Raw genomic sequence first — 24,246 nt, forward strand, 5'->3', positions numbered from 1 at the left:
GAGGCGTTCAGTCTCTACTGGTTGCCTTGCCAAAGCTTTGTTCCAAGAAATAATCTAAAATAATAAGGACAACTGAAGTAAAACCACGCTTTGGTGTTTTCGAGGGATTAAGCAAATGGACTGTAGCGTTTTGCGCAGTGAGCTTAAGTGATTAGTAGGTAGCTAGGTAGCTAGTAGGCTAATTTTGTTCCCGCCAAATCCACCCCCAGCCTAACTGTAACCTCTTCAATCGTGGCTTCCCACATTTTTTTACATTTTTACAGACAAGGCCGCAGCTCATTGACTGCAGTTTTTGCTGATGCTGTGAGTTTGACGGCACTGCGTCGGGGCCGGCGGGCGTGTGGGTGAAACTGCCACGAGGCTACAATGAAAACGGACTGTAATTACAGGCTTACGCGGGTTTTTGCGAGCTGGTGGCTGTTGGCGGCAGGGCGGTCAGGCTACGGCGTGTGTGTGTTTTACCACGTGCGGTTGGGTCACTTCTTGGTGAACCGTCAATCGTTGGGAGTGTCTTGTCCATCAAGGTGTCTAGTATTTTGAGTGTCTGCATGTACAACTGTATGAAATGAGGAAGATATTGATGTCTGTCGGTGTGTCAGAGAGAGTGCACATGAAGACACCAAGACTAGGTTTTGCTTTATTCATTTATTTCGTTCCCCCGCGGTCCCACTCCCTCACCACTCTGTCAGCGTGTTGTCAGGGTCCGGCTCTGAGGAATCACTTGGGGAGCCTGTGGAGCTCTGAGGCGTGCTTAGTGGAAGGGGATGTGGGGGGGGGGGGGGGGGGGGGGGGACTCTCTCGGGAGACCCCTAGCTTCTCAGATGAGACTGCGTCAGCTCGCAGCTCCCCTGAGTCACCCCCCCCCCCCCCCCTGCCCCCAGTGGTGTGAAGAAAAGTGCTTTCTCAAGTGCACCTATAACATGTTGTCCCAGCAAGCGCCACACACGCTCATAAACACACATCCCTCTGACTCATTCAAATCTCTACTTACATGTAATGTGCTGACATTACAGCAGGGAAGCAGTAAAAACTAGTGTTGAGGAATCGGGCTGGATGATTGCGCTGCAGTTCTGCAGTCTATCAGCCAGAAAGACTGGTCCCAATAGCGGAATTAAATTGCTGAGATTCCCTGCCTTTTGAGCAGAAGTAAGTACAAATACTTTGTTACCTTACTTTAGTAGAAATTTGGGATGTCTATACATTACAGGAGTATTTTTCAGATGACTTTTTACTTCTACTCCTTACATTTTCATGCAAATATCTGTACTTTCTACTCCTACATTTAAAAAATGGCCTTGTTACTCCTATTTCATTTTGGCTTGTTTTCCGGCTTGCCGTCGTTCAAAAACACACACAAAAAAAACCTATCCGAGTAAATCGCGACATGCAGATTGAGTGAATTTGATTGTGGTTGCATGAGTAGTATAAACATTTACCATCCAGGGACCCTATTGGTTTTCTGCGCGATGCGCCTGCAGATGTTGATGCAAATCAGAGTGATGGCGGATGCGTAAAGTGGTCGGCGCAGGTTACTTCAACTTCTACAAAAGTATTTTTGTAGTATCCCTAGTATCTATACTTCTACTTGAGTAATGAATGTCAATACTTTTGACACCGCTGCTTTTGAGAAAGTGTTGCACCACGTACCCTAAACACTCCCAACACAATGGATTTCTGTATCGATTTGTATTTGCTCAGGCTCCCTCTGAGCTAAGTTGCATCTTTTGTGGTGCCAATGAATTTGTCGCAATAAGCTCATATGAACAGAATTGAAAGTTGGAGAAGACAAGCTGCAGAAGCAGACATACATCAACGTGCCTATTTAAGGTTATGCCTTATTGGTTTGGTGAGGATATCCATTATTCAAGTGAATATTCTAAATGCTGTACCGCATGTGCTTCTACACTGAGGACTGGTTGTAGTCTCTACTATTACAAAACATTGCTTTGGTTTAAACTAGATGACAATTGTGGTGGGACATAAATAGGGATGAGAAATGAGTCTAACAATAATTTCAAGATATTGCAGTATGTGTTTTTCTCCAAATGGAACTGCTTCTTAATTATACACAGTATCTCGTCGCCCCCCCCCACGCCACGCCAGGCATACTAACTTCTCCGAGATGTCAGTGCCGGGTCACAGGCCTTGACAGGTACTGCTGTTTGTGCTTAAGGGAGAAAGCAGGCCTCTTTACTCTATTCATTCTTGTAAAATTATTAGTATATATATTATTATTATTCAACACCCCGGTGCCATTGGTCTATACAAGGTGGTAACTGTAACCATACATCCTCACCTCCGCAACTGCAGGTTTCAGCAGCTTTCAGTCAGGAAATGTCATTCAGAAATTTGAACTCCGCTAATGGAATGGAATTCCAGGGGAAACGGCAAGTCGGGTCAGAACACCAGTGAGGGGTTTTTCTATAATATAAACCAAGGAAATGGAGAAGAGAGGCAGTCAGATATGAGTGGAGGGGTCAGGAGAGCGGGTTCAATTGAAAAATGTGAACGCTTTGTTAGTAGGATTGTTCTGGCCCAAGGCTATCACAGACCGTCTGAGAAGTTCCCTTAAGAGCTTACTGGAGTAAAACACTTAACACTGTTATGTCTCTACATTCTGCAGAAGAAAGAGCATTGCAGTAAAGTCATTTTGAGTCTTATGTACTGGTCAAATGTGATCAGTCAAAGAGGTGATATTGTTTAAAATGAATGTATAACATTTTGTCCTGATATGAAAGTTACCTTTTTTCTGCGTAAGTGTATTTTGTCCCTTTTCTCTCACAGTCTCATCCGGCCTCAATTACCCAATGTGCACTTTGCAACTTTGCAGATACAAGCTCACAGGCTTCCAGAGAAACCAAAAATCTAACATGAGTAGTGTACCGCATTTACTCTTATCATGGTATAATGCGAGTCCTGTCTGTGTGAGCTCATGAGTGTAGGGAATGTGGGCCAGAGGCCTTCAAAGGGGAAAATGAGTGAGCTCATCCCTCCACAGTGCAGCATTTTAAGTCTTTCCAATCCTCTGTGCTGTAGTTTTATCTCTGGAAAAAGCAGGAATGTTCTCTTTTCAGTCTCATTTGGCCCGGGTGGAGAAACACAATCTTAAAATCCACTCAGTTTGTCATTTAACCTACACTTTAAGCATACATAGGCTACATCCCAGCATGCCTTTCTCCTCCCATATGTTGCCTGGGTTTACAGTTTTGGGTCTTGGATGTCTGACTTTTTGCTGATCAACAGCCCAATCCAATTATCTTGGAATGCCACATTGTAAAGCACATTCAATAGCTACCATACCCTGTCTTATTGCAAACCACACATCAACTCCTCCGTGAGCACACTTGTGACCTCTTCTCCCTAATGAAAGTGCTCTGCCAAGTGCTTGCTGCTGCGGAAACACTATTAAAACTCAGGGGCAGTTGGTTTCAGGAGACCCTGGCCACAACAAGGCACTGTTAGATAAGGCCATAAAAATCTTGCGAGACTCAAGAAAGGTCACACATCACTTATTTGAGCTGGGGAATTGCAGTGGCGGAGCTGGAGCTCAGTTGCTCTTTCTCATAATGAAAGCCAGAGTGGGAAAGTGTTTGCTCGTGGAGAAGTAATCTTTATATTGATGCATTCCCCATGCTCAAATCTGCCACCTTAAGTGCAAGTTCCGACATTTAAAACACAGGGTTTTACTTCCACGAAGTACCCAGAATGTCCTCAATTTGTTTCTTTGGCAGGGTGGAAACCTGTGGGAACTCTCTGAGCAGTGTACTGCGCGAGTGCCAGTGTAGTATCATTACCTGCTTGGCAAGAATCAAACCCAACCCCATTAAAGAAGTGAACCCAGCCAAGAGCCTCCGATCTCTTCGAGGCTACATGCAGCCGCTGCAGAATCCTGGAGTGGCACTCGTACTACGTTCTAATTAGCTTGTCAACAGGCAAACACTTTCATTCGATCACAGCTTGAGAGGAAATGGGGTTCGAGTCCCGCAGTGCGCTCTCCGCCAAACTGCCAATTGCCAGAGAATAGTCCGCTAAAATATCATCCATCCGCTGAGGTATGTAGAAATAGCTTGTGCGTCCCTTGAAAGTGAGCCAAAGCCCCCTACAGGTAAATCCAACATTTGACATGATTAGCAAGGTTGAGAGTGGTAACTTAAAAGTTAAATGCTGCAAAGGTAGCAGCCTCAGCATCATCTGGTTTCGTCGTCTTCAGTTATGCTTCATCATCCTCGTTTACTGGTTGTAGTTCTCTTTTAGTGATAAAGCTAGAGATAATTACTATCCAAATGCACACTCGCAGCCCTATGGTACTTTCGAATGTCTTCAAGCTAATTTTTTAGGGTTTGAATGACTGCTATTTCCTCTAATTTGTTTCAATCCTGCCAGCAAGCAGCAGTGTACAGTAAAAAAAAAAAATATATATATATATATAGAAATATATACAACAAACTTACTGTAGACTCCAGCACTTGAAGTCTTACACTGTTAGCAACTAGCTGGACCAAAGGAAGGAAAACCGGATTAGACCAACTTGAGGCAGATTTCTCCTCGGCACCGATAACACTTGCTGCACACAATAGGCGACTCGTAACCCAACAACACATGTGTCATGTATACCTAAACCTGGCCTTCAAGAACTTACACTCGTATTCCTGAATGCATCAAAGCTCTGCAGTGGTACATTATATATTCTACACTAATAGGAGCAGCCAATGTCCTCTTGTAAGGCTCCAGTCACCGTCCTATTGATCTAACGTCTTTGGCAGAGATTGCCTCATCTAAAAAAAATAAATAAATAAAAAACTATTTTAAGGAGACTCAGTCTTTAGGGAGGAGGTAAAGCTGACGGCATTGTCAGCTTCCCTCATTCGGGTCTCTGTTCTTCCACCTGTCTACACCTCCGCCTGTATGTGTTGCATGCCTCCCCCCCCCCCCCACCACCCCCTCCCACCCTCGCCTCGAGCCAGGATTACTCCTGACATCTTGATATTGTCCAATTTTGAAATTGGGTGTGAAAGGAGGAAAAAAAAAAAAAAGATTAGGTAGCGTCTGAAGGATAATCCTTGCCGTCTCTTGATTGAAAACAAAAAAACCGGTGGGAGATATGAAGATAAACTGTGATTTGTCTGTATTTTAATGGAAGAAGTCTGTTTGTGAGGTTTGTGAACGAATACAATAAAATATAATAAATACAGCTTTGACTGTGTGCGTATCAGAGGGTCTCTTTTATTTTGTTCAGAAGTCACCTCCAAGTCTCGATTTTTTTGGGGGGGGGGGGGGGGGTTGAATTTCACACGTTTCTCTCAGCGCAGAACAACACCGATTTGCCCTGGCGGGCGGCAACAGCGAGCGAGTGTCACACTGAAATGTGCTGAAAGAGCGCAGCACATTTCAGTGCGACACTTCTTCCTGTTTTGAGACCGAGACGAGCAGAAGCTGCGGGGCGTCGACTGATGAACTCGATCGGAAGTGATGAAGCGCTGCGAGTGATTTCAATTCTTTCTCGAGCCTGGCCTGCGTGAAATTAATTTTCTAACTCTTAATTAAACTCAGTTGTGTTATGATTTAGGTAATTATATTGAGCTCTTTTTATATGATGATGGGACTTCCAGTCTGGATGAAGTTGGATTGTGTTTCGGAGGCAAGCGGTGTGTCGCATGCAACGCGGGAGCACGTTTGTTAGCGCAGACGCCAAATGCAGAGTCAATAACTAGCTGATTAAAGCCATGTACTTGGAAGGTACGTGAAATGTAATCATTTTGCATTAGTCATTACTATTCATTCGCGGTGTTGACCTTGAGCGAAACAAACGAGCAGATTTAAAAATGCCCAGCGATGTTCTTTGGTGTTTTTCCACATTCCTGACCCCCCCCCCCCCCTCCCCTCAGTGGCAAGGAGTGCCAAGGATGCCTTTAGATCGATCCTGCTCCGCGTTGAAGCAAAAATGAAATCAGGTTAACGGAGTACCATGATTTTATATTTAGAAAAGATGAAGCATTGTACCTTTTTTAAAAATGTCTGGCTGTCAGCTTTGGCAGAAGCCACATCGGAATAATTTAGAATTTTAACTGACAGCAACGCAGCTCAAAGAAGATTATTTCTGCTCCCAGAAAATGCACTTTTTGAAAAAGCTGTAGAACGCCTTGCTCGGGGGGGGCCTCGGGCCCCCGGCCCCAAAGAGCTCAATTAGCCGTGGATCACAGCGATTCACAGGCTTCCTTGTCCACCTGTAAAAAGTACAGTACTTTCTACACACCCGCACATCTTTCCCTCTTATGCCGGACCCGGGCCGCCGTGACAGGCAACACTTTTTTCTGTAACCCCCCCACCCCCCCACCCCCCCACGTTGACGGGGTGAGAACACGTCCATCAAACGAAGGCAGACGAGCTTGGTGCGAGACAAGCCGTCAGATCCGGGGCCCCGTCTGCCTCTCTCTGTCTCCACAGCTGCGCCCTCATTTCATCGCACCCTTTGTGCTCCGCACCATTGACTCTCTTTCAACCACCCCCCCCCCCCCCCCCCCCCCCCCCCCGACCCCGACTCAACGTCTCTTATTCTTCCAGATCAATATTTTTTCTTTCTCATGTACGTTTTTGTTGTTGCCGCTGCTTCGTCCCTGTGACACACAGCTGTGCACTGTATTAAGCACTAACGGCACTAACAAAACACTTAGTTACTTCTCCAAAGATTGATGTGCTTCTTCTTGACATTTTTTGACTTTTTTTCCCCCCCTCCTCTTCTGTTCCCCTCTGTGTCATCTTCGTCTCTACAGGCGATCGATGCCCAGCCTTGGAAGTGGATGAGTGGAAGTTTCCTCAGGAGGCCAGGCGCAACATCACAGGTGACGAGACGAGCTGAAGCTGTTCCTCTCCCAGCTCCTCTCCACGTGGGCGCTGATTAACGCCGTTATTGTTGTTGTTGTTTTTTTGCCAGGCTTTAATCTGGTGAGGCGATTCTCCCTCCTCAAGAGCAAAGACGTCAAGAGGATCCGCAACCCGCGAGGGCCGGCCATCCTCCGCCTGGGCAAAGCCGCACTCCTACGGCCCACTGAGTACGTTGAAAACAAACCCGCAGGTCGCTTTTCTCCTCGGGTGGCAGGTCGCGTACTGTGGGGCGTGAAAGACGCCATATATTCTGCTGTCCTACACGTCTCTCGCTTCTCTCAACAAAGAAATAAGCCGACTGGATCCTCTTGAGGCCTCGGGATGCTCACTCAATGCTGTCCTGCAGCGAGCTATGCAGCGCCGGGCCAATCACTGATGGCATTTCCAGAAACATCACTCTGCTTTCCACACAACTGCCCTCTGGTTTTTGCAAAAACCGCCTTTTGGTTTTCCGGTTTGCGACCGCCTTGTTCGTCCTGTAACTAGTTAACACACGAAATATCTGGCTCGTTTGCTTGGAGGCGCAAACTATACGAGCGATGCCTTAATTGGTGGGCGTGATGCATTTGGCAGTAAAGATGTTACTGGGATATGAATTTAACAGTATTGGTTTACAGCGCCGAGCTTGTTTCTGGGCAAAGAGAGAGCAGTCGCCATGAAAACCGATTGAGCCAGTTGTTTAAGCACTCGCCGCTTGGGTCAGTGTTTTATTAACCCCGTCCAGCAGAGTTAGACCCAGTCCTTTCAGTAGAGACTTTTTTGTGTCACATATGTTGTTTGTCACAGATGTGGAGCTTCCTTGTCCTGAGTAAGAAAAAAATAAAAATGGAGGAGACGAAAAGAAAATAGAAGAAGTTGTTTTTCCTCCGACAAGACAGTGAGAGGCCATCCTCCTACCTGGTTTGGGTTTTGTGAGGACTCGGCATTTATTGAAATGTGGATGACGTTGAGAACTCGGCTGTCAGTTTTGTCGTTGATGAATGTTACCTGGGTGATTTGATTTGAGTGAGCGGTGTCGGCACGTAAGCCTTCCAGCTGCCTTGTATTGTGCTTTTTTTCTGTCTATAAAACCCCACCGTCTCCTACACACGATACTCCAAAAACCTAAAAAAGATGATTCTTGCTTTTCTTGCTCTATTTTTTTTTTTTCCCCCTTCGTGCCTCACGGAAAAGTCGATTGGAATCTTCTTGCATCGGTTAGTTGTTCCCATTTATTTTATTTTTTTTTCTTTTGGCTTCACGTACTTGGAAAAGAGTGGAGGCGGAGAACAGAACAGTCGTAGTGGGGAGGCAACGTGGTTAAAGGTTTGAACCCAGGCAATAAGTGACAGAACAAACTCTCTCTCTCTCAGTAACATCATGTGGCTGTTTGTGTGCGCTCGTCATGTTAGCGTCATGTTAGCGTGGTCATCTGCTTGAGCACACACACACACACACACACACATATATTGTATAACTTTCTGAAGCTGTATACCACATGGCTCATATCCATAACAGACTAACCTGTCACTCAAGCAGCTTTTCAGATGTGTTGCCGGTTCGGTTGAAATGAGGTGCAGGACGCGTGTGTATAGTAATTAGATAGCAGCGTTTTGCGTTTTTTTGAGATGCTAATCCATGCAGCTAATCCAAGCTAACACAGATGAGTGACAGCCGGATGAAGCTTCTTGTCTCTCGCCTCTGTCAGTTGTCTGCAGACGGCGAAATGGGCACCGGTCACAACCGGTCACGCGCGTCTCTAGTTTTTTTTTTTTTTAAAAGATACGATTTGATTGCTTTGGGCCTGTTTCTATTCATACAGCGGGTAGCAGAGATGTGAAGCAATTATGTGATATTATGTTACAAGGCCGCAATACTTATGACCTGATTTAAATACGTTTGATGAATGTAACGCGTTTTATCGCATCGCAAAAGTGGTCCAATTTGTTTTGCACATTAAGCATTTTGCTGCAGGAATTGCTTTGATAAGGACAACTGTAAAATCCTTTCAGATGATGGGAGGACGGGAGGAACCCAACGTCGTGGCATTTGCTCGAGGCTTTGCTGTGACTGTCTGTCAGTGTTTTGTACCGAGGGTTGTTTGTGCAAACCACTTTGGTCCAAACCGACACATCTCGACGGATGAATTGTGATTTGTTGAATTGCATAAAATGGTTTTATCCCCTTTTGCAGTGGGTAAATTCAAATTACTTTTCCTATAGCGCTACCAGCTGTATTAAAATATCTGACAACTCAAATGAACTGATTTCCATTCATGCCCGGTTTGATTAACGCAAATGGCTTAATATAATTCCATTCCACCACATTTTTTAACGTTATTTTTCGGTCTAGTTTAAACTGCCAAACTGATGTTTGTCAGGTTAAAACCATTCTGCGTTGAGCAGCCTGACAGAGCAGCGAGCATGTAGACCGATAGCATTGTTGGGATTTTGGCCCCTAGTCACCTCATCCAGTATAAGTAAATAAAATTCAGCTTGAAGCCGTTAGAAGGTTCATTCTGTTGATGGTTATTGAGATATAAACCATTGCACTGCACCACGAGCCGTCCACAAATTCCTATATTGTAAAGTATTTATTTTTTTTGTGCTGCTGTATGCGGCTGATTTTTATTGAAGTTGTATACATTGTTCAGAAAAAAACCCAAATGGAAGTTTATCTTAAATTATTACCAAAAAATGCAACATAAAACTGCAATGGTCCACAAGAGCGTCTTTTTACAGTGTCGGCACCAAGCCGTCAGGTGTTTATTATCCATTCAGGGATGGAAACCCTTTCCACTGAGAGCAATTGATTTCTCCTCTTAGAGCCCTGTATGGGAGCATACACTCCTCTCCAGGTGATATTCACAACCGTAGATCTGCTTTATCAACATGGACACCCCCCCCCCTGCGTTTGCCTCTTGCACTGACTTTCCTCTGTATTGCTCTTCAAAAAAACTTTTGGTTTTCTGGTGTGCAGCCCTGCAGCTCATGTCACAATTTGACAGCAAAACCACCTCTTTCTACTTTATTTCCTCTTTCTTTGACTCTTTGTTAGTCTCTCACACTCTTTCCATCTCGCCCTTCTTACATTTACGTGATTATTTAACCAAATGTTCACCAAAGACATGAGAATTACCTTTTGACAAACCAAGATGTGTCAACAGTATCTTTAGAATTAAAGCATGGTAACATCTTCTAGCATAACCCCCCAAATATAGACATCAAGCTGCAAATGAGCATTATATGTCCACTTTACTATCAAATGCCTTTTCATACTTTGTATTCAGACTTTACTCCCTCTCTCTCTTTTTTGCATCCTCTCTGTCTCTGCAGGTTTCCAAGTTGAATGTGTTTTCTCTATCTCCTTTTTTCCTACTCATCCCTTTTTGGTTTTGATGTCCTGCAGTTGGCTGTTTTCCCTTGGATCATCCCTTAGCCATACATCACTGTCACCCCACTTCTAGGAGTGGGAAACCAACTGCCAGCATCAACAATTGTGTGTATGTGTTGTGCGCATGGAGAGGGAGAGAGAGAGTGCGGGGGGGGGGGGTGTATTTCAAACTGTTCACCATCTCAGTGAGTGTGAATTTCACAGGACTTGTTTGTGGACCCTTCAGCTCTCAATACATCTACACACATACTTGCAATGCGTATTTGTGTGCTTAGATGCCTTTGACCTAGACTGAGGGATGAGGGTTGCAGGTCTGCATCTGCTATGAAAATGAATGCCATGGAGGTTGCAGTACGCACGGCTTTGAATTGTAATGCTGGCTGCATTCGCCGTGTCTTTGGAGAAAGAAAAGCGTGGGGGGGGGGGACATTATGTCAAGTTTAAAGAAGAATAAGGAAGCAAATTACTTTTTTAATGTTTCTTAGGAGGAGCACAAAGAGATATATTTGACTTCAAAAGTTATTCTTATTTGTCATAATCTTAATTGCATGTGATGTTAGTTCCACTGCTGCCGTGTATAAATGTGAACACTCAATTGTTCCTGAGTGAAAATAGTTTCACAGCTCCGATATTCACACTTTGACAATGAAAATTTACAAATATACTATATAAATACCTGAAAACTGGCACACACACTGCACTAAAGCAATATGCCTGTTCATTTATAAATGGTCCTCCTATACTAGAATATAACCAGAATACTTTTAAATGAGGGTTCGATCAAGAAGGTTGGACTGGTTTTTATTTACTTGCCCACTCGACGCCTCCGGTTTGTAATACAGCCAAATGAACCCACTCGGCTGTAATCAGAGTGACATCTCCTTCTGATCTTCTGTCTCCTAGGCAGGTGTTTCCTCATGGCCTTCCTGAGGAGTTCACCCTGGTCTTCACTCTGGTGTTAAAGAAGGCTGCACTCAGAGACACCGTGTACCTCTTCCAGATATCTGATCAGCAGGGATACCCCCAGGTGCAACCCCCCCCCCCCCCCCTTTTATTGTTTTGCCATGTTTATGCATTCCTGCATCCTTTTGCCCCGCCTCTATTTTCTTCATCCCCTTTCCTTCCCTCCGGCCGTTGATTTCTTGGCTTTTATCCCTCCCACCTTTTGTCGACTGGTTCCTTCTGTCTCTGATCTCTCTTTTGCATAGTCATCCACTTTCCCCTTCGATTTCTCTTCTTACTTGACACCTTTTCAATTCGCTCCACCTGTCTTTTGTTCTCTCTCTCTCTTATATATATATCTGATCCCCTCCTGTTCTCTCCCCCCCATCTCTCAGTTGCTCTTGCCTCCATCATCATCTTCTGCTCTCCTATCTCATTCACCTTCATTGTTATTCATGTGTGTTCCATGATGAAGCACTGGAGTCCCTCAGAGTCCCCATAATCACCAAGAGTCTGAGGCCAGATTTAAATGCTCAATGTGTATGATGGATGAAGGCCAAGTCGCCTCATTAGGGGGTGATTGATCGTCTGTACTGGCTGCGTGTGTGATTAATATGTCTTTCCCTTCACTTCATCTCCACGGCTGTGTTCTACAGCTTTGTTGGGTGGTATCAGCATGTACATATTGCTCTTTGTGGAAACCAGTACCAGTCGGGCATCTTTGGATTCAGGTCATTTTTCTTGTGCATTGGCATAATAATTACCGAATGTGTTTGCGGGACACCCGCCCCCCCCCCCCCCCCCCCCCCCAGCTCTCCGTAGACTTCAACGGCCCCGACGGCACCCTCTCGCTCCGCGCGGGGGCCGCGGAGCCCGCGGAGGACCCGGCGAGCTGCGTATTCGCCGGGGAGGGGGTGGAGGCCCTGATGGACCTGAGCTGGCACAAGGTGGCGCTCAGCGTGCGGCGCGGCGCCGCCTCGCTCCACGTGGATTGCAACTCCATCGAGACCAGACCGCTGGGGCCCCGGAAAGTCCTGCCCACCGACGGACACACTCTGCTGGGCATTCGGGCTTCAGACGCTGGGCCCGTGCAGGTATGAACCGACGAAATGAGAGGAGAATCTCCTGTGTGCTGTTGATCTTAAATATGCAGGGTGTGACCTCTCTTTGCTATTGAAGAGCTTTTGAGTTGAGCGACGTGGAGTAAATGTCATTTCGACTCGCTATTTTGAAAGTGCGGTGAACTTTAGTCCTCCTCTGTGTGAAGAACAAACTATCACCGGTCGGCTTCCAAAGTGTGGATGAAACAAAAATCCCTTTTTCTAACCTGTACCATTGAGAGTTGTTGGTGATGTGCCGCATGATATACATCAATATAATATTGATGTTTTATTTTTATTACATACCAGGCATTTCCCAGAACTCTGTTTCCAGCGCAAAGCACATATTTCTCATGAAACACAATGGCCCCATTTTTCCGAAGTCAATGATTCTCTTTGTGCACGTTATGTGTACTGTCACATTTGTATGTATTCGTTTTTAGAACGCCCCTTAAGTGCTTTAAAAAGTGTTTGGACCACCCAGGGGGAATGTGCCCTAAGTGAGCCGGGACTATTAATCTGAATAGATCCAGTAATCCATGCATTTAGTTTGACGATCATTTAACCAGCCCAGTTTAAAGGTGGGTGGGCTGTTTGGTTAGCGCAGTTAAGAAGTGTTCAAACACACACACATGCATGTAAACCTCTTGGACAAAGCGCTTTCCTAATACTTTGTACACATTATCATTTAATTGGCTCTCTGCCTTACATACGACTTTATTTTAGCTTTTATTTACACCATCGACCAATGAAAACAGAGCATTTAGGATTTCCTGCCTCTCTCCCTGTCCTTCGCAGATGGACATTCAGCAGGTGATGCTGTATTGTGACCCCTCCCTCGCCGCTCAGGAAGCTTGCTGTGAGATACCTGGAGCTCGGGTGAGAGTGCAAAACCGTCATTTTACTGATTTACAAGGATTAACAACAACAAAATGTGTTTGTGTCGAGCAGAGGCTTTTCACACCGGCTCTACTGTGAATTGTCCTTTATAATCAAAAATGGAATTTGAAAGATAGGTAAAAGAAAAACGTTCTCTGCTTTCTGACAGTTAGATGAGAAGGTGGAAGCCACACTTTTGCCAACAAGTTGCCGGATGTTGCTTTTTATTTCATTTATATAAGAGCAGTTTCCATCTGATGTTTCATGGCACCAGCAAAGCTCTCCCACTCATTGTGGGGGGGGGGGGGGTCAGAAAGGGAAGAAAAGTCAAGCTTTTATATGCAGTAGGGGCACTTACTGTTCTCTCCCTGCAGATCAATCACTTCCACTGATATATATAAACACAGTATTCTTCAGAAGCTTTTTAGAAGAAATTGACTTGTGCTTGGAGTAATTCCATTGTTTGAATTTTTTGTCACAACCCCGAGACTGAGAGGCTAATTGAAAGCATTACTTTCTCTCTCTCTCAGCTTTAGAAATAATTTTTTTTAATTCTCCCTCACCACTTCTCTTGATGTGGATTTCCGTGTAGTTATTGTCTGCAGGCTTCAGAGAGGTAGAAAACAGATTCGTTGGACCTAAATAAAACAGCATGTTTCCCTTAGACAGAGAAAAACCGAGCGAGTGAGTCTTCACTTCGGGGTTTGGTGGAGGATCGTGCACGGCCAATTCTTGGGTTTATTTTTAAGCTCTACGTGTTTTATGTGATCAACACTGTGTGTGCACGCATGTGTGTCCTTTTCATTACCAAATACAATTTTTTGAACGGGATACAAATGCGGCAGGTTCCCTCTGAAGAGGCTGCCGAGTCCTCCGGAGGACGGACTGACCGCTGTAGAATCGTTGATTGGACGGTTTGAAGACAGAAAAACTTTGCTCCACGTCTCTGCTGCACGGCTCCACGCGAGCAGCGTTTAAGATTGATGTGAAAATTGGTTGTGCATGTGTGCACATATGCACCGTAGGCACGCACACACACACACACACACACACACACGCACACACACACACAGAGAGACCATCTGGCCCAGAATAGCGTTGTAGCCTTTAGGTAGGAAGTCAAACTTTTCTTTTACTTTTTGTCTTACAGTGTGTTTATTGTATATCTGCAGTGCCCACCAGATGCCACCAAGAGCCGCCGTGCTGCAGAGAATGACCTGTGGGAAAACTTGTTTAACCAGGTAAATCAACAAATGAATACTCGCACTTCCGTTATTGCAAAACCAATGACACGCAATAAAATCCATTACCAAATAAAGGGAAGATGTTTATGAATCTTCTGTCCAACATGGCTCCCATCAGGCGCAGAGACGGAGGACTTGGCCTCAAACTGCTTTGTTCTTGAAATAGTTTTTGTCGTCCTGCTGATGCCGTTTCGTGGTACTTTCACCAAATGGCTGATTTGTTTCTTCTTGAAAACTCTCCTGTGAACATCGTCGTTTTTCCACTCTGCTGCAGTTTTCGAGCACCACAGAGTCGTATGTACCTTCATTTGAGTTGAGTTCCCATGTTGTGATATTTCAGTGTTGAATGCATGACGAATGGAGCCTCACGCCACGCGTGGGCTGGCATTATTCAACACGTTTCCCGTGGTGTTTTAAAAAAAATCTTTTATGGGTGCTTCAATGCCGCTTTGATACATGAAGATTGTCCAGCGTAACTTAAAGGCAATTTGTTTTTTTTGTTTTCACATCCGCGTCTCTCATCATTCATATTAATGGGATCTATATCCAATTATCTATTCATTAAGGCCGGTTGTTTGTCTTGTGGAGAGCTGGTGTTAACTTGGAGCTCCGGCAGACTTGGGAGACAGTAATCAATCCCATAGGTGGCTTCAGCCAGACACGGTTACAGTAATGTAACCCTGTTTGTATTTCTCCTTCTCTCGCCACCGCTCATTCTTTTCTCTCCTTCTCGTCTGCTATTAGTTGTGCATTATGAGGTTTTAGACTTATAGTCCGGTATTCGGCGCCTGGTAATGACTCCGCCATTCTTCATTACAGATGTGCGACCGCCGTGAATGCAGCCCAGACTAATTTCCGTCCTCGTTTTCCATTTCTATATCCCCGCCGACTCCTTTCTCTTCTGCCCCCATTTCCCGACGTGCTCATACATGCGCAGTGTCCAACTTTGGCGGATTCTCTTTTTCTTTGTGTGTTCGTTTCGAGCAGAGTAAAAGACCAATGTAGTCCCAAGATTCCAGTGTGCAGGCCAGATGTTTTCTGAGCCACGGCACTGCTTTCATTAAACTAAGCCTCGCTGAGTGACAGCATATTTAGCTCTGCATACATGGAATTTCAGGTGTTCTGTAAATGGAAAGCGTAAAGGACACGAGGATTCAGCACAGGGAGGCCTCGAACCAGCTCGTGGTGAAATAGCAACTCTGTGGGTGTATTCGCCTTTGTAATAAATAATAGTAGTAGTCTATACCATCATAGTCTATTAATAGACTGCATGGGTTTGGTGCAGAGGTGTCTTTCCGCTGGTGTGACATATCTTACTGACACTGTCTGTGTCGCGTCCTCCTGCACTATAACCCGCTTTTCTTTTCCTTCCTTTCATCCCGGCTTCTAACTGAAAGGTCATCTGCTTCTTTGTATTTCACCGCCCGGCCTCGGCGTGTTTCTACTTGACTTTTATGTCGAAGTCCAAAACCAGCTGTAGAAATGTCGTCCCTCTTGTTCCCTTTGCATAACGTCTTCCTTATTTCCACCCCTTCTAACATGCTGTCTTGAATAAATTGTTTTCCAGTCCTTTTTCCATGTTTCTTGTCGATTTTTTTTTTTTCCCTCGCCAGATTTGTAACCGTGCACAGCAGGGTCCATCTCTCCGTTAGCCTCTGGGCTCATGGGGATACTGTACTGTAGCATTTTTCTCTTTCATGTCTTTTTGAAAAGAATAACTTTTTAATGACCCCTGTATGAAACCAAGATGGCCCTTAGTTATCCTGTTTTCGTTGTCTGCCTGATGCAATGAATTGTAATTGCAGCAAGGTTTTAAAGGTATGAACTCCACGTGCAACCGGAAACTACAGTCTGCCCAAAGGTTACGTAGGATGTTGATATTATGGAAACTTTCAAGTGCAATGGCTGCACATCTTCTAAAATTGTTCAAGTTAGAGCTGCGGCACAGCTGCCAGTACCTCTGAGTAGGACCTAATATGCTCAAAGGCTTGAGAACAATTTATGAAATATAGATATTTTATGATACAAAGAGCTAAGGCTGAAACAATAACTAGGTTAAAGTCCTGTCAAAGTGTAGAAAACCAGCCTGAATAATATCTCTGCGACTTCTCGTCAAAGCTATTAGATTCAGAGTGTCTGAATATGATTTCAGCGAGTTATGGCCAGCAAGCTGTCAGCATTAGTGTCTCAACATAGACAGAGACCAGCAATGTCATAGTCATAGATCGTAGTAATGAGGTCAAGTTCAGATACGATGTGAAAGAAAAGAGACCTGACGTCTGCTTTCCCCTTTCTCTCCCCTTTCTCCTGTTCATTCAATCTCTACTTCTCTTAACTTTCTCTATACCAACAGGAGGGTTTTGCATCGGAGGATCTGTCTGAGAAAGTAAGCCGTACAATTCGCACACACACACACACACGCTGGATTTGACATTATTGAATCTCTAATGCAACTTGTTCGACATCACAGCGGCGCAGGCGGTCATGTCGAAGCGAGCCTCGAGCTCCTATCGTCCCAAACACATGCACCTTCCTTCGAATCGTAAAACCTCAGAAACGTCCAGGAAGCATGTGGATGGATAAACTAGTTTTTGTCTGCTGACATTAAATAGGACCCACAATGCTTGTGTATACCTTTTTGTTTGTTTGTTTGTTTGTTTGTTTTGCACGGGGAGAAATGCCTCCCCTTCTTCCCTCGTCCCTCACACTCATCCGAGCTTGACGACGGACCGAGGACTGATTTACACCTCATTATGCGCTGAGCCTCTGTCGGGAGCTCTGCTGCCTATTCATCTTATCATTCACCTACAATAGCCGTGTTCTGTTCACAAATAGAATGCAAAACTCCAGACGCTCCATTATGTTGCTCCTGTGTGTGTGTGTGTGTGTGTGTGTTTGTGTGTGCGCTTACTACCGCAGCTGGCCACCTCCCCTGACTTTCTCAATGTAGGTTATCACCCGAGCTGCAGAACTCGGCTTGCCCCACGTTACTGGGTCAGACACTTGCATGGACAAAAAGGCCCAACAAATATAATTAAACAGGCTCGTGCAATAATGAAATGATGTGATAATGGGGATAATTGTGTGTGAATACAGGGTCGATTTGGCTCATAGGATGAAATCATACAACTCAGTCAAAAATACATTTTTCATGTCTTGTTGCTTCAGCTATTGCTCTATCGCTTTTTTTTTCTCCTGCTACACGAGCGGCTTTGTGGTTATGTGAGTAAAAAGGCTCACCATGAATCTATTCACTCAAATTTTCCCAAAAGAAAAAAACTCTCAGCCCGGTATTTTCAAACCTTTTCTGCTATTAGATTAAGAGTCTTAAGTAATGCTTTTGAGAAAGCGGCACTCGCGCCAAAATAAGATCTAAGTTTCTAGGTTGTGTTGAAATGTACTTACCAGGCAAGTAGTCGGTGTTTGCTGTCATTCGATTTGCATTAAAGTGCTCTGGGTCGCCCCTTGATTCGCCAAGTTCTGGAAGCTAGAGAGACAAATGCCAAAAACAAATGAATCCATTGGAATGTTTAACACCAAATAAAAGACTCAATGACTAATAAATGAGCATAGATGTTGGCATGCGCAATGTCTATTAAAAAAAACCTACATGCCTTATTCGGATGTTAAATACTACTCCTGCACCTCTGACAAGGATATTTGTGGCAAAATAAAACTTGCCAAATTTAAAGGCTGAAGCTCTTCAGGTTGCACCAGTCCATGTTGATACGTTATCATGTATTAAATATCCACGTGTTGCATGACAAGGATTTGTTTTGTGGTGTGTGTGTGTGTGTGTGTGAGGTGATCCAGATTTAAAACATCTGGAATGAGGCTCCAACAGAGCTCCAGGGGAGGGCTTTTGGTCCTACACATAACCACAGTGAAAAGGGAGGACAAGGAAGAGGAATTGAGAGAGGAGAGGAGGTGTGTCTGTGGGACAACAAATGTAAAGAGCGAACTGCATGATCGAATACGTACAACTAACCAAAACCCACGGAAATACCAGCTAAATATGCAGCGATCATCAGATTGTGTCTCCTGCTCTTGTAATTGAGAGGAGCAGAGACGGCACAATGTGCTCTGCTGCTGCGGGGATATTTGAATGCCATTTGCTAATGCTCGGCACAAGTGTCCTGCCCTTTTTGCGCCGATTCGACTTTTTCCCGTTTCAAAGCTGAACGGAGATAATAAACAATACGGGCAAGGCTGCCGGATCTCTGAGCGCAACTTCACGAGGACTTGACTGAAGCCCGCGGCCAGACAAGAGCTCGGAAAGAGTGACTCGTAATTGCAGCTGGTCGAGCCAGCCATTGATGGATTCGTAGCCCCCGTAGGAGGGATGCAGGGGGGAGGAGGAGGAGGAGGAGAAGTACATTACATGTCATTGTTTCTGTGCTGTTACTACAGCTATTTCCTCATCTGAGCTCATTGTCACTGCTTCACCATATGCAGACGTTCTGGTGTTTTGAAAGGAGCACTTCCAGGAACACCGGGTTGGGGAATCTGCTTTTAATTACCCCCCCGCCACCAAAAAAAAAATACTTTGGTTATTGATAATGGTTATCCTTGTTTTGGTATTTGTTTCAAGTGTGCGAGCCCTCCTGTGAGGAGCAGCTGGTCTCCTGTGCTGTGGGAATCAGACATTCCGATTGATCTCAGTCTCCCATGGGTCCTGTGTGTGTGTGTGTGTGTGTGTGCGTGTGTGTGTCCGTGTGCTCGCCCACCTCCCGGCCTGCGTGCTGTTGCCGCACGGTTTTGTTTAGTGTAACAGTGCCACCACCTGGCGGCTACATGAACTACAACCTACTCGGCCACTAAAAGACTTTTGTGTAGTAGCCGATACAGTACAATACTTCTCTGTGTGTCTATATGTCTGTAGTGTGCTGGTTGTTTACTCCCGAACAGTGAAGGAAATGTAAAGATCACTGATCCTTACGAGTACACCACTGCGGAGTGTGTAACTTTGTGTGTGTGTTGCAGGTAGTTGCTGGCCCTAAAGGTGAAAAGGGTGACAGGGTGAGCATAACATGAAAAATATATAGCATACCGACACACAAATCGGCGTTTATGTGTCTTCAGACTGCTGGAATGTGTTTTGTCCCCCCACATGTGCTCAGACGTGCCTTGAAATAAACACACACACTTTTAGTGTAAGTCTAAGCTGATGCTTCTGCTCCTGACTCGCAAGCCATCGCTCTTCTTTTCTGCCTCCCTCCGTCTTAGGGTGATGGCTGTTCTGGCTCCCATTCAGGTCCAGTAAGTAACCTTTCCATCGCGTCTCACTGGTAGACGCGTTTTGGCAGAGAAGCACTCTCTTGTTTTTTTGGCATGCAGGCACAGTATGAACTGGAAAACAATTGGCTAAAAAGTGATATGTGATAACTGATGCCAACTAACTGTCTCTAACATCAGTGCACAGCGGGACCCAAGGGCCAGAAGGGGGAGAGAGGCGAGCTGGTGAGTGCCAATTCTCATGCCACAGGTTACAGGAGCACATCCCACTGCCGTCAGACCTCGCCGACCTTTCAGGGGTTTGGTTTGATCCTCATTCAAAGATCTCGTTTCCAAGCATCGGGACCCAGAATGAATCATGCAGTGGGAATTTGTGTGTGCATAAAATCCGTTATGCGGGTCTCTGTATGTGTTTATGTATACGCGTCCAAGTATATGTTTGTGTCAGATTCAAGTACTGTATATGCATCTGTATTTGCTTCCAAGCCCATAGTTTATCTGGATGTGTGTGTGTGTGTGTGTGTGTGTGTGTGTGTGTGTGTGTGTGTGTGTTTCAATTGAGCAAACGGGTCCTGCTGATATTCCAGACGAGTTGCTGACTAGTCACTGCGTTGTTTGCTATGCACCAGTGGTGTGTGATGTCTCTTCAGAGGATGGTCATTGATCTGGGCCTCGTTTCCTCTCCTCCTCTCCACAGGCGCCGCCTGCCAACTGGGGCGAAGCAGCAGGCTACAAGGTGAAAGGTTTAAGGAACCTTCAGTGATGAATAATGAAGACGCGACCTCTTAAAGTTCACCTAATTACTATGTAACCTCTTGTTATTTTAGGTCCTATTTTGTATGTTTCACCCCTGTTACTCTGTCCCCGTCTAGGGAGAAAAGGGTCGGAAGGGAGAGACCGGTGCTCAGGGTCTCACAGGCACTCCAGGGAGGGATGTAGGTTTTCAGTTTTTTTTTTTCTTATGTATCTCGTCCCATTTCTTTGTAATGACGATCAATGAAAGAATGCCCTTTGCTTCAAAGGTTAAGTCAACCAGTTGTTTGGAGATCTATATTCCCACGAACATGCAAATGCACCCACAGCCATACACACACACACACAGCAAGCACTCACAAGGGCCACTATTATCAGATTAAGAGCGGATATTCAGTAAACCTATACGGTATTACTCTTTAAGCTTGGACTCCCATTGATATCTGCTCTCTCTCCCCTCCACTCTCCCATAGCGTTAAGTTGGCCGGTTAATGCCTGTTAGATTAGGCGAAGGGCAACAAAGCTTGCACAATCAATGCTGCCTCATTGAATGTGCTGTTCATCTCCCACACAGGCAGGAACCCATTCAGGAAGACTTAAACCTTTTAATCTTCCCTGTTCAGCGCGGTGATCCTGTAGAGCCATGGAAAGTTTTTAGGAACGAATTACAACGCCTGTGTGTGTGTGTGTGTGTGTGTGTGTGTGTGTGTTCGCTTGAAATATTCCATCAGACACACACGCACACATTTAGCTGTTCACGAGGCTAAGTGCTTGTCGTGGACGGATGGATTTGGTTGAGGGTAGGTTTTCTTAAGCCTGCCAGCCATCTGACATTGTGAATATGAATGAACTTGTTGATGTGACTTGAATCAGGCAGCCAGAGAATATTGCGCATGCACCGATGAAGACGGTGCATCCTGCACGCTCCGCAAATTCTGTCTTTCTAATTCCAATCATAAATTCTCAAAACGGAGTGAGGCAAATCAAACTTAGTCCATTGGGAGACAGACTTCCGCAGCGCCAGCTTTGTCATTCCGGGCGCCCGACACTGACCACGTCACTGACCACGTCGGCCTCTCTGTCTGTCGCCGTTTCACCAGGGTCGCGGAGGGTCGATCTGTGTCGTCGGCCCCAAGGGACAGAAGGTCTGTCCTGCGTTACGTCTGGCGGTTTCTACCAATCAATCGTTCGCACGCCTTCTGTTCAGAGGACTTTAGGAGCTGTGTGCCTCCTTGTTTTCCCAGGGTACCCCAGGTTTGGTGGGTCCCGAGGGCTTGGCCGGGGAGCCAGGGAAGCCTGGGTTTCCAGGCACACCGGGAGTTGGAAGGCCAGGCCCACCAGTAAGTGTGTTTTTTTTTTTTTTTCTTCCTGCAACTTGCAGCCCTATAGCTCGATAGGTCAGTCGATCAAAGATTCCTAGGAGGGAGGCATTTGGATTGAAGGGTCAAGTGGTTGTGAGGTTTTTTCGTGTGTTGACTTTGCAGAGCCTTTTTTGGTTCAGCATTTATTGGCCATGACTAAAAACATCTCTTAAAATGACTCCTGTACTTTTCTTTCCCCGTCAGGGCCCTCCCGGTGAAGCGGTTGGTGTAAAAGGAGACAAGGTAGTTTCACTATTCAGCGCAACACAAATCACATTGCAAGGGCCCCATATATAATCAATCCATTCCATTACCGCTGATCTAGACTGATATTTGGCATGTTAAAACTGTTTTATCCGTTTCATTTTAAACAATGCGAGAAAATGTATTTCATATAGGATAGTTTTCAGGTTAAGTGTAACAATATCTCGAAGACAAATGCTGTATTTCGTGTTAACAGGGAGATGCAGGGCCTCAGGGAGGAGACGGATCGCCGGGAGATCCGGTGAGAGGCTCTTCAAAACATTGATTGATATTCAGCTTGCGCTCCCACTATGCAGATGCATCAGTGTCTGACTGGGAATCTGCTGTTTTCATAGGGACCAAGAGGACCAACAGGGTTTAAAGGAAACAAGGTACCTTCCTAAAACCGCGTCTTCCGCATCTTGAACCCGCGTGCTCGCTCGTCCACGTCTCGTGACCTTGACTCGTGTTTTTCGATCCCGCCAGGGTGACCCATGCGAGGTGTGCCCCGTGCTGCCTGCAGGCATGGGCGACGCGGTGGCACTGCAAGGGAAGCCGGGCCCCAAAGGAGAGGCCGGATTACCAGGGGTAGGCGAGAGAGGGCCGCCTGTAAGTAAAACCGTTTGAACGTACCGCAAAGTCGAGCCGTGATGTATTCTGAACCTGCCCCCGGGTGTGTTCGGTTTTAACATTTTTATGGTCTTGCTGTGTTTTATTGGAGAGTCACAGGTACAGTCTGAGCTGTGGCTGTAGCACTTGTTTGATAGCGGATGTATTTTTTTATTTTCCTTATCACTCTGAGGAAAGGGTTTTGATTTATAGTTTTGGCTTGTATTTGCCCTTGTCAAAAGAGTCTCCTCCTTGGCACAGGACACTTTGGTAATGCAGTCGAAGCACATTTCTTTTCGGGGTGAATGTGGACTCATCCCACTGTGCGTTGTGTTTCTCTTTCTGTTCTTTCTACATCTTCCTACTTACCCCAGCAGGTGAAATGGGGAATGATTTGTGTGTGGGTGGGTGGGAGTGGGGTGGGGAGGGGGGAGATAATATAAATCTAGATCCTTATGAGATTCTCTGCGCAACGATTTCCAATAATGCCAGCATCCATCTGTCATACCTGGTTAGGCCAGAGTAAGAAGGAGGTAGAGAGAGAGAGAGAGAGAGATATGACCTGACTGTATCAGCGTTGAACTGACATTGCTCGTGGCTCATCCCTGCGCCGCCTCTTCTTTTCCTGTTTTTACCAGGGGCCTCTGGGCACAGATGGCAAAGCAGGACAGAAGGTATGGAGCTCTCCCTCATTCATTTACAGCTAATTCATTGATATTCTGTAGAAGCGTGACCTATACACACACACACACACACACACACACTCATCTGCATTCCTACACATTTAGATATGCTAACATCAGCAGTGCAGAAAGCAGATGCAAGCAAACTAGCTGAACTAAACTCCATGTGGAGACGCCATGAATGAAGTTCATGAATGCAAACCATGCACCATGCACATAGTTTCAGCTCTGTATGCTTCCGATGGCACGTCAAGAAGCGACATCTCAAGGCGAATGCATTCATCAGGAAGCTCTGACTACTGTGCCGTCTCTATTTTTGTGTGTTTTGACAGGGCGAACCAGGAGTAGGAGGTTTCAAAGGAGAAAAGGTCAGGTTTTATTTGGCTCGGTGTGAAGCACTTCATTCTTTGGATAACTTTATTCAAATGTCACCTCGATAAAGTCTCCTAATGAATGAACTTCACATTGTGTGTCCTCATAAAGCTCTTTCTTTCATTGCGACTTGTCTTGGAACACACACAAACTTTCCATCCACTTTCATTTATTTTTTTATTTAAATGAGTCCTGTGGTGGATCACGATATGGCGACAATCTCTAAACCACCTCCTCCACATCTGCCAACACGCTCATTTAGGGAGAGCCATGTTCCGCGTGCCCAACTATCGGGGAGTTACCTGGGAATCTGGTCCCCGGTGGTCAGACCCTGCAGCAGAAGGGAGAGAGGGGAGAGCCGGGGATTGGACAAAAGGGACAACGAGTAAGTCGGTTCGGGCATTATTAACATAATTCTAAAGCTAAATGAAAAGCAGAGCAGTAAGCCTCATTTTAAAAATAAAACACCACGAACAAAGAATAGCAAACGTTATTTCGTCATTGAAAAGAAGCAATGCAATAAACTGGGAAATAAAAGTAGAAGAAAACTGATTGGGTGATGTTTTTTTGT

At 45.4% G+C, this 24,246-nt stretch overlaps 1 protein-coding gene across 2 annotated transcripts in view; it reads left to right on the plus strand.

Annotated features, from left to right (window-relative positions):
- Positions 1-24,246, plus strand: part of col16a1 (collagen, type XVI, alpha 1) — a 46,952-nt gene that overhangs the window by 5,116 nt on the left and 17,590 nt on the right. For both annotated transcript variants that reach the window (XM_037474379.2, XM_062558697.1), the window contains exons 3-23: positions 6,771-6,839; positions 6,932-7,049; positions 11,158-11,281; positions 12,009-12,290; positions 13,095-13,175; positions 14,348-14,416; positions 16,773-16,805; positions 19,403-19,438; positions 19,646-19,678; positions 19,835-19,879; positions 20,352-20,390; positions 20,527-20,589; positions 21,508-21,552; positions 21,652-21,747; positions 21,973-22,011; positions 22,229-22,273; positions 22,368-22,403; positions 22,498-22,620; positions 23,259-23,294; positions 23,636-23,671; positions 23,938-24,060. In XM_037474379.2, the coding sequence (XP_037330276.2) occupies positions 6,771-6,839; positions 6,932-7,049; positions 11,158-11,281; positions 12,009-12,290; positions 13,095-13,175; positions 14,348-14,416; positions 16,773-16,805; positions 19,403-19,438; positions 19,646-19,678; positions 19,835-19,879; positions 20,352-20,390; positions 20,527-20,589; positions 21,508-21,552; positions 21,652-21,747; positions 21,973-22,011; positions 22,229-22,273; positions 22,368-22,403; positions 22,498-22,620; positions 23,259-23,294; positions 23,636-23,671; positions 23,938-24,060 (1,571 nt within the window). The remainder of the gene's footprint in view (positions 1-6,770; positions 6,840-6,931; positions 7,050-11,157; positions 11,282-12,008; positions 12,291-13,094; positions 13,176-14,347; positions 14,417-16,772; positions 16,806-19,402; positions 19,439-19,645; positions 19,679-19,834; positions 19,880-20,351; positions 20,391-20,526; positions 20,590-21,507; positions 21,553-21,651; positions 21,748-21,972; positions 22,012-22,228; positions 22,274-22,367; positions 22,404-22,497; positions 22,621-23,258; positions 23,295-23,635; positions 23,672-23,937; positions 24,061-24,246) is intronic.

The sequence above is a fragment of the Pungitius pungitius genome, chromosome 17 (assembly GCF_949316345.1).
Source record: "Pungitius pungitius chromosome 17, fPunPun2.1, whole genome shotgun sequence".
NCBI lineage: Eukaryota > Metazoa > Chordata > Actinopteri > Perciformes > Gasterosteidae > Pungitius > Pungitius pungitius.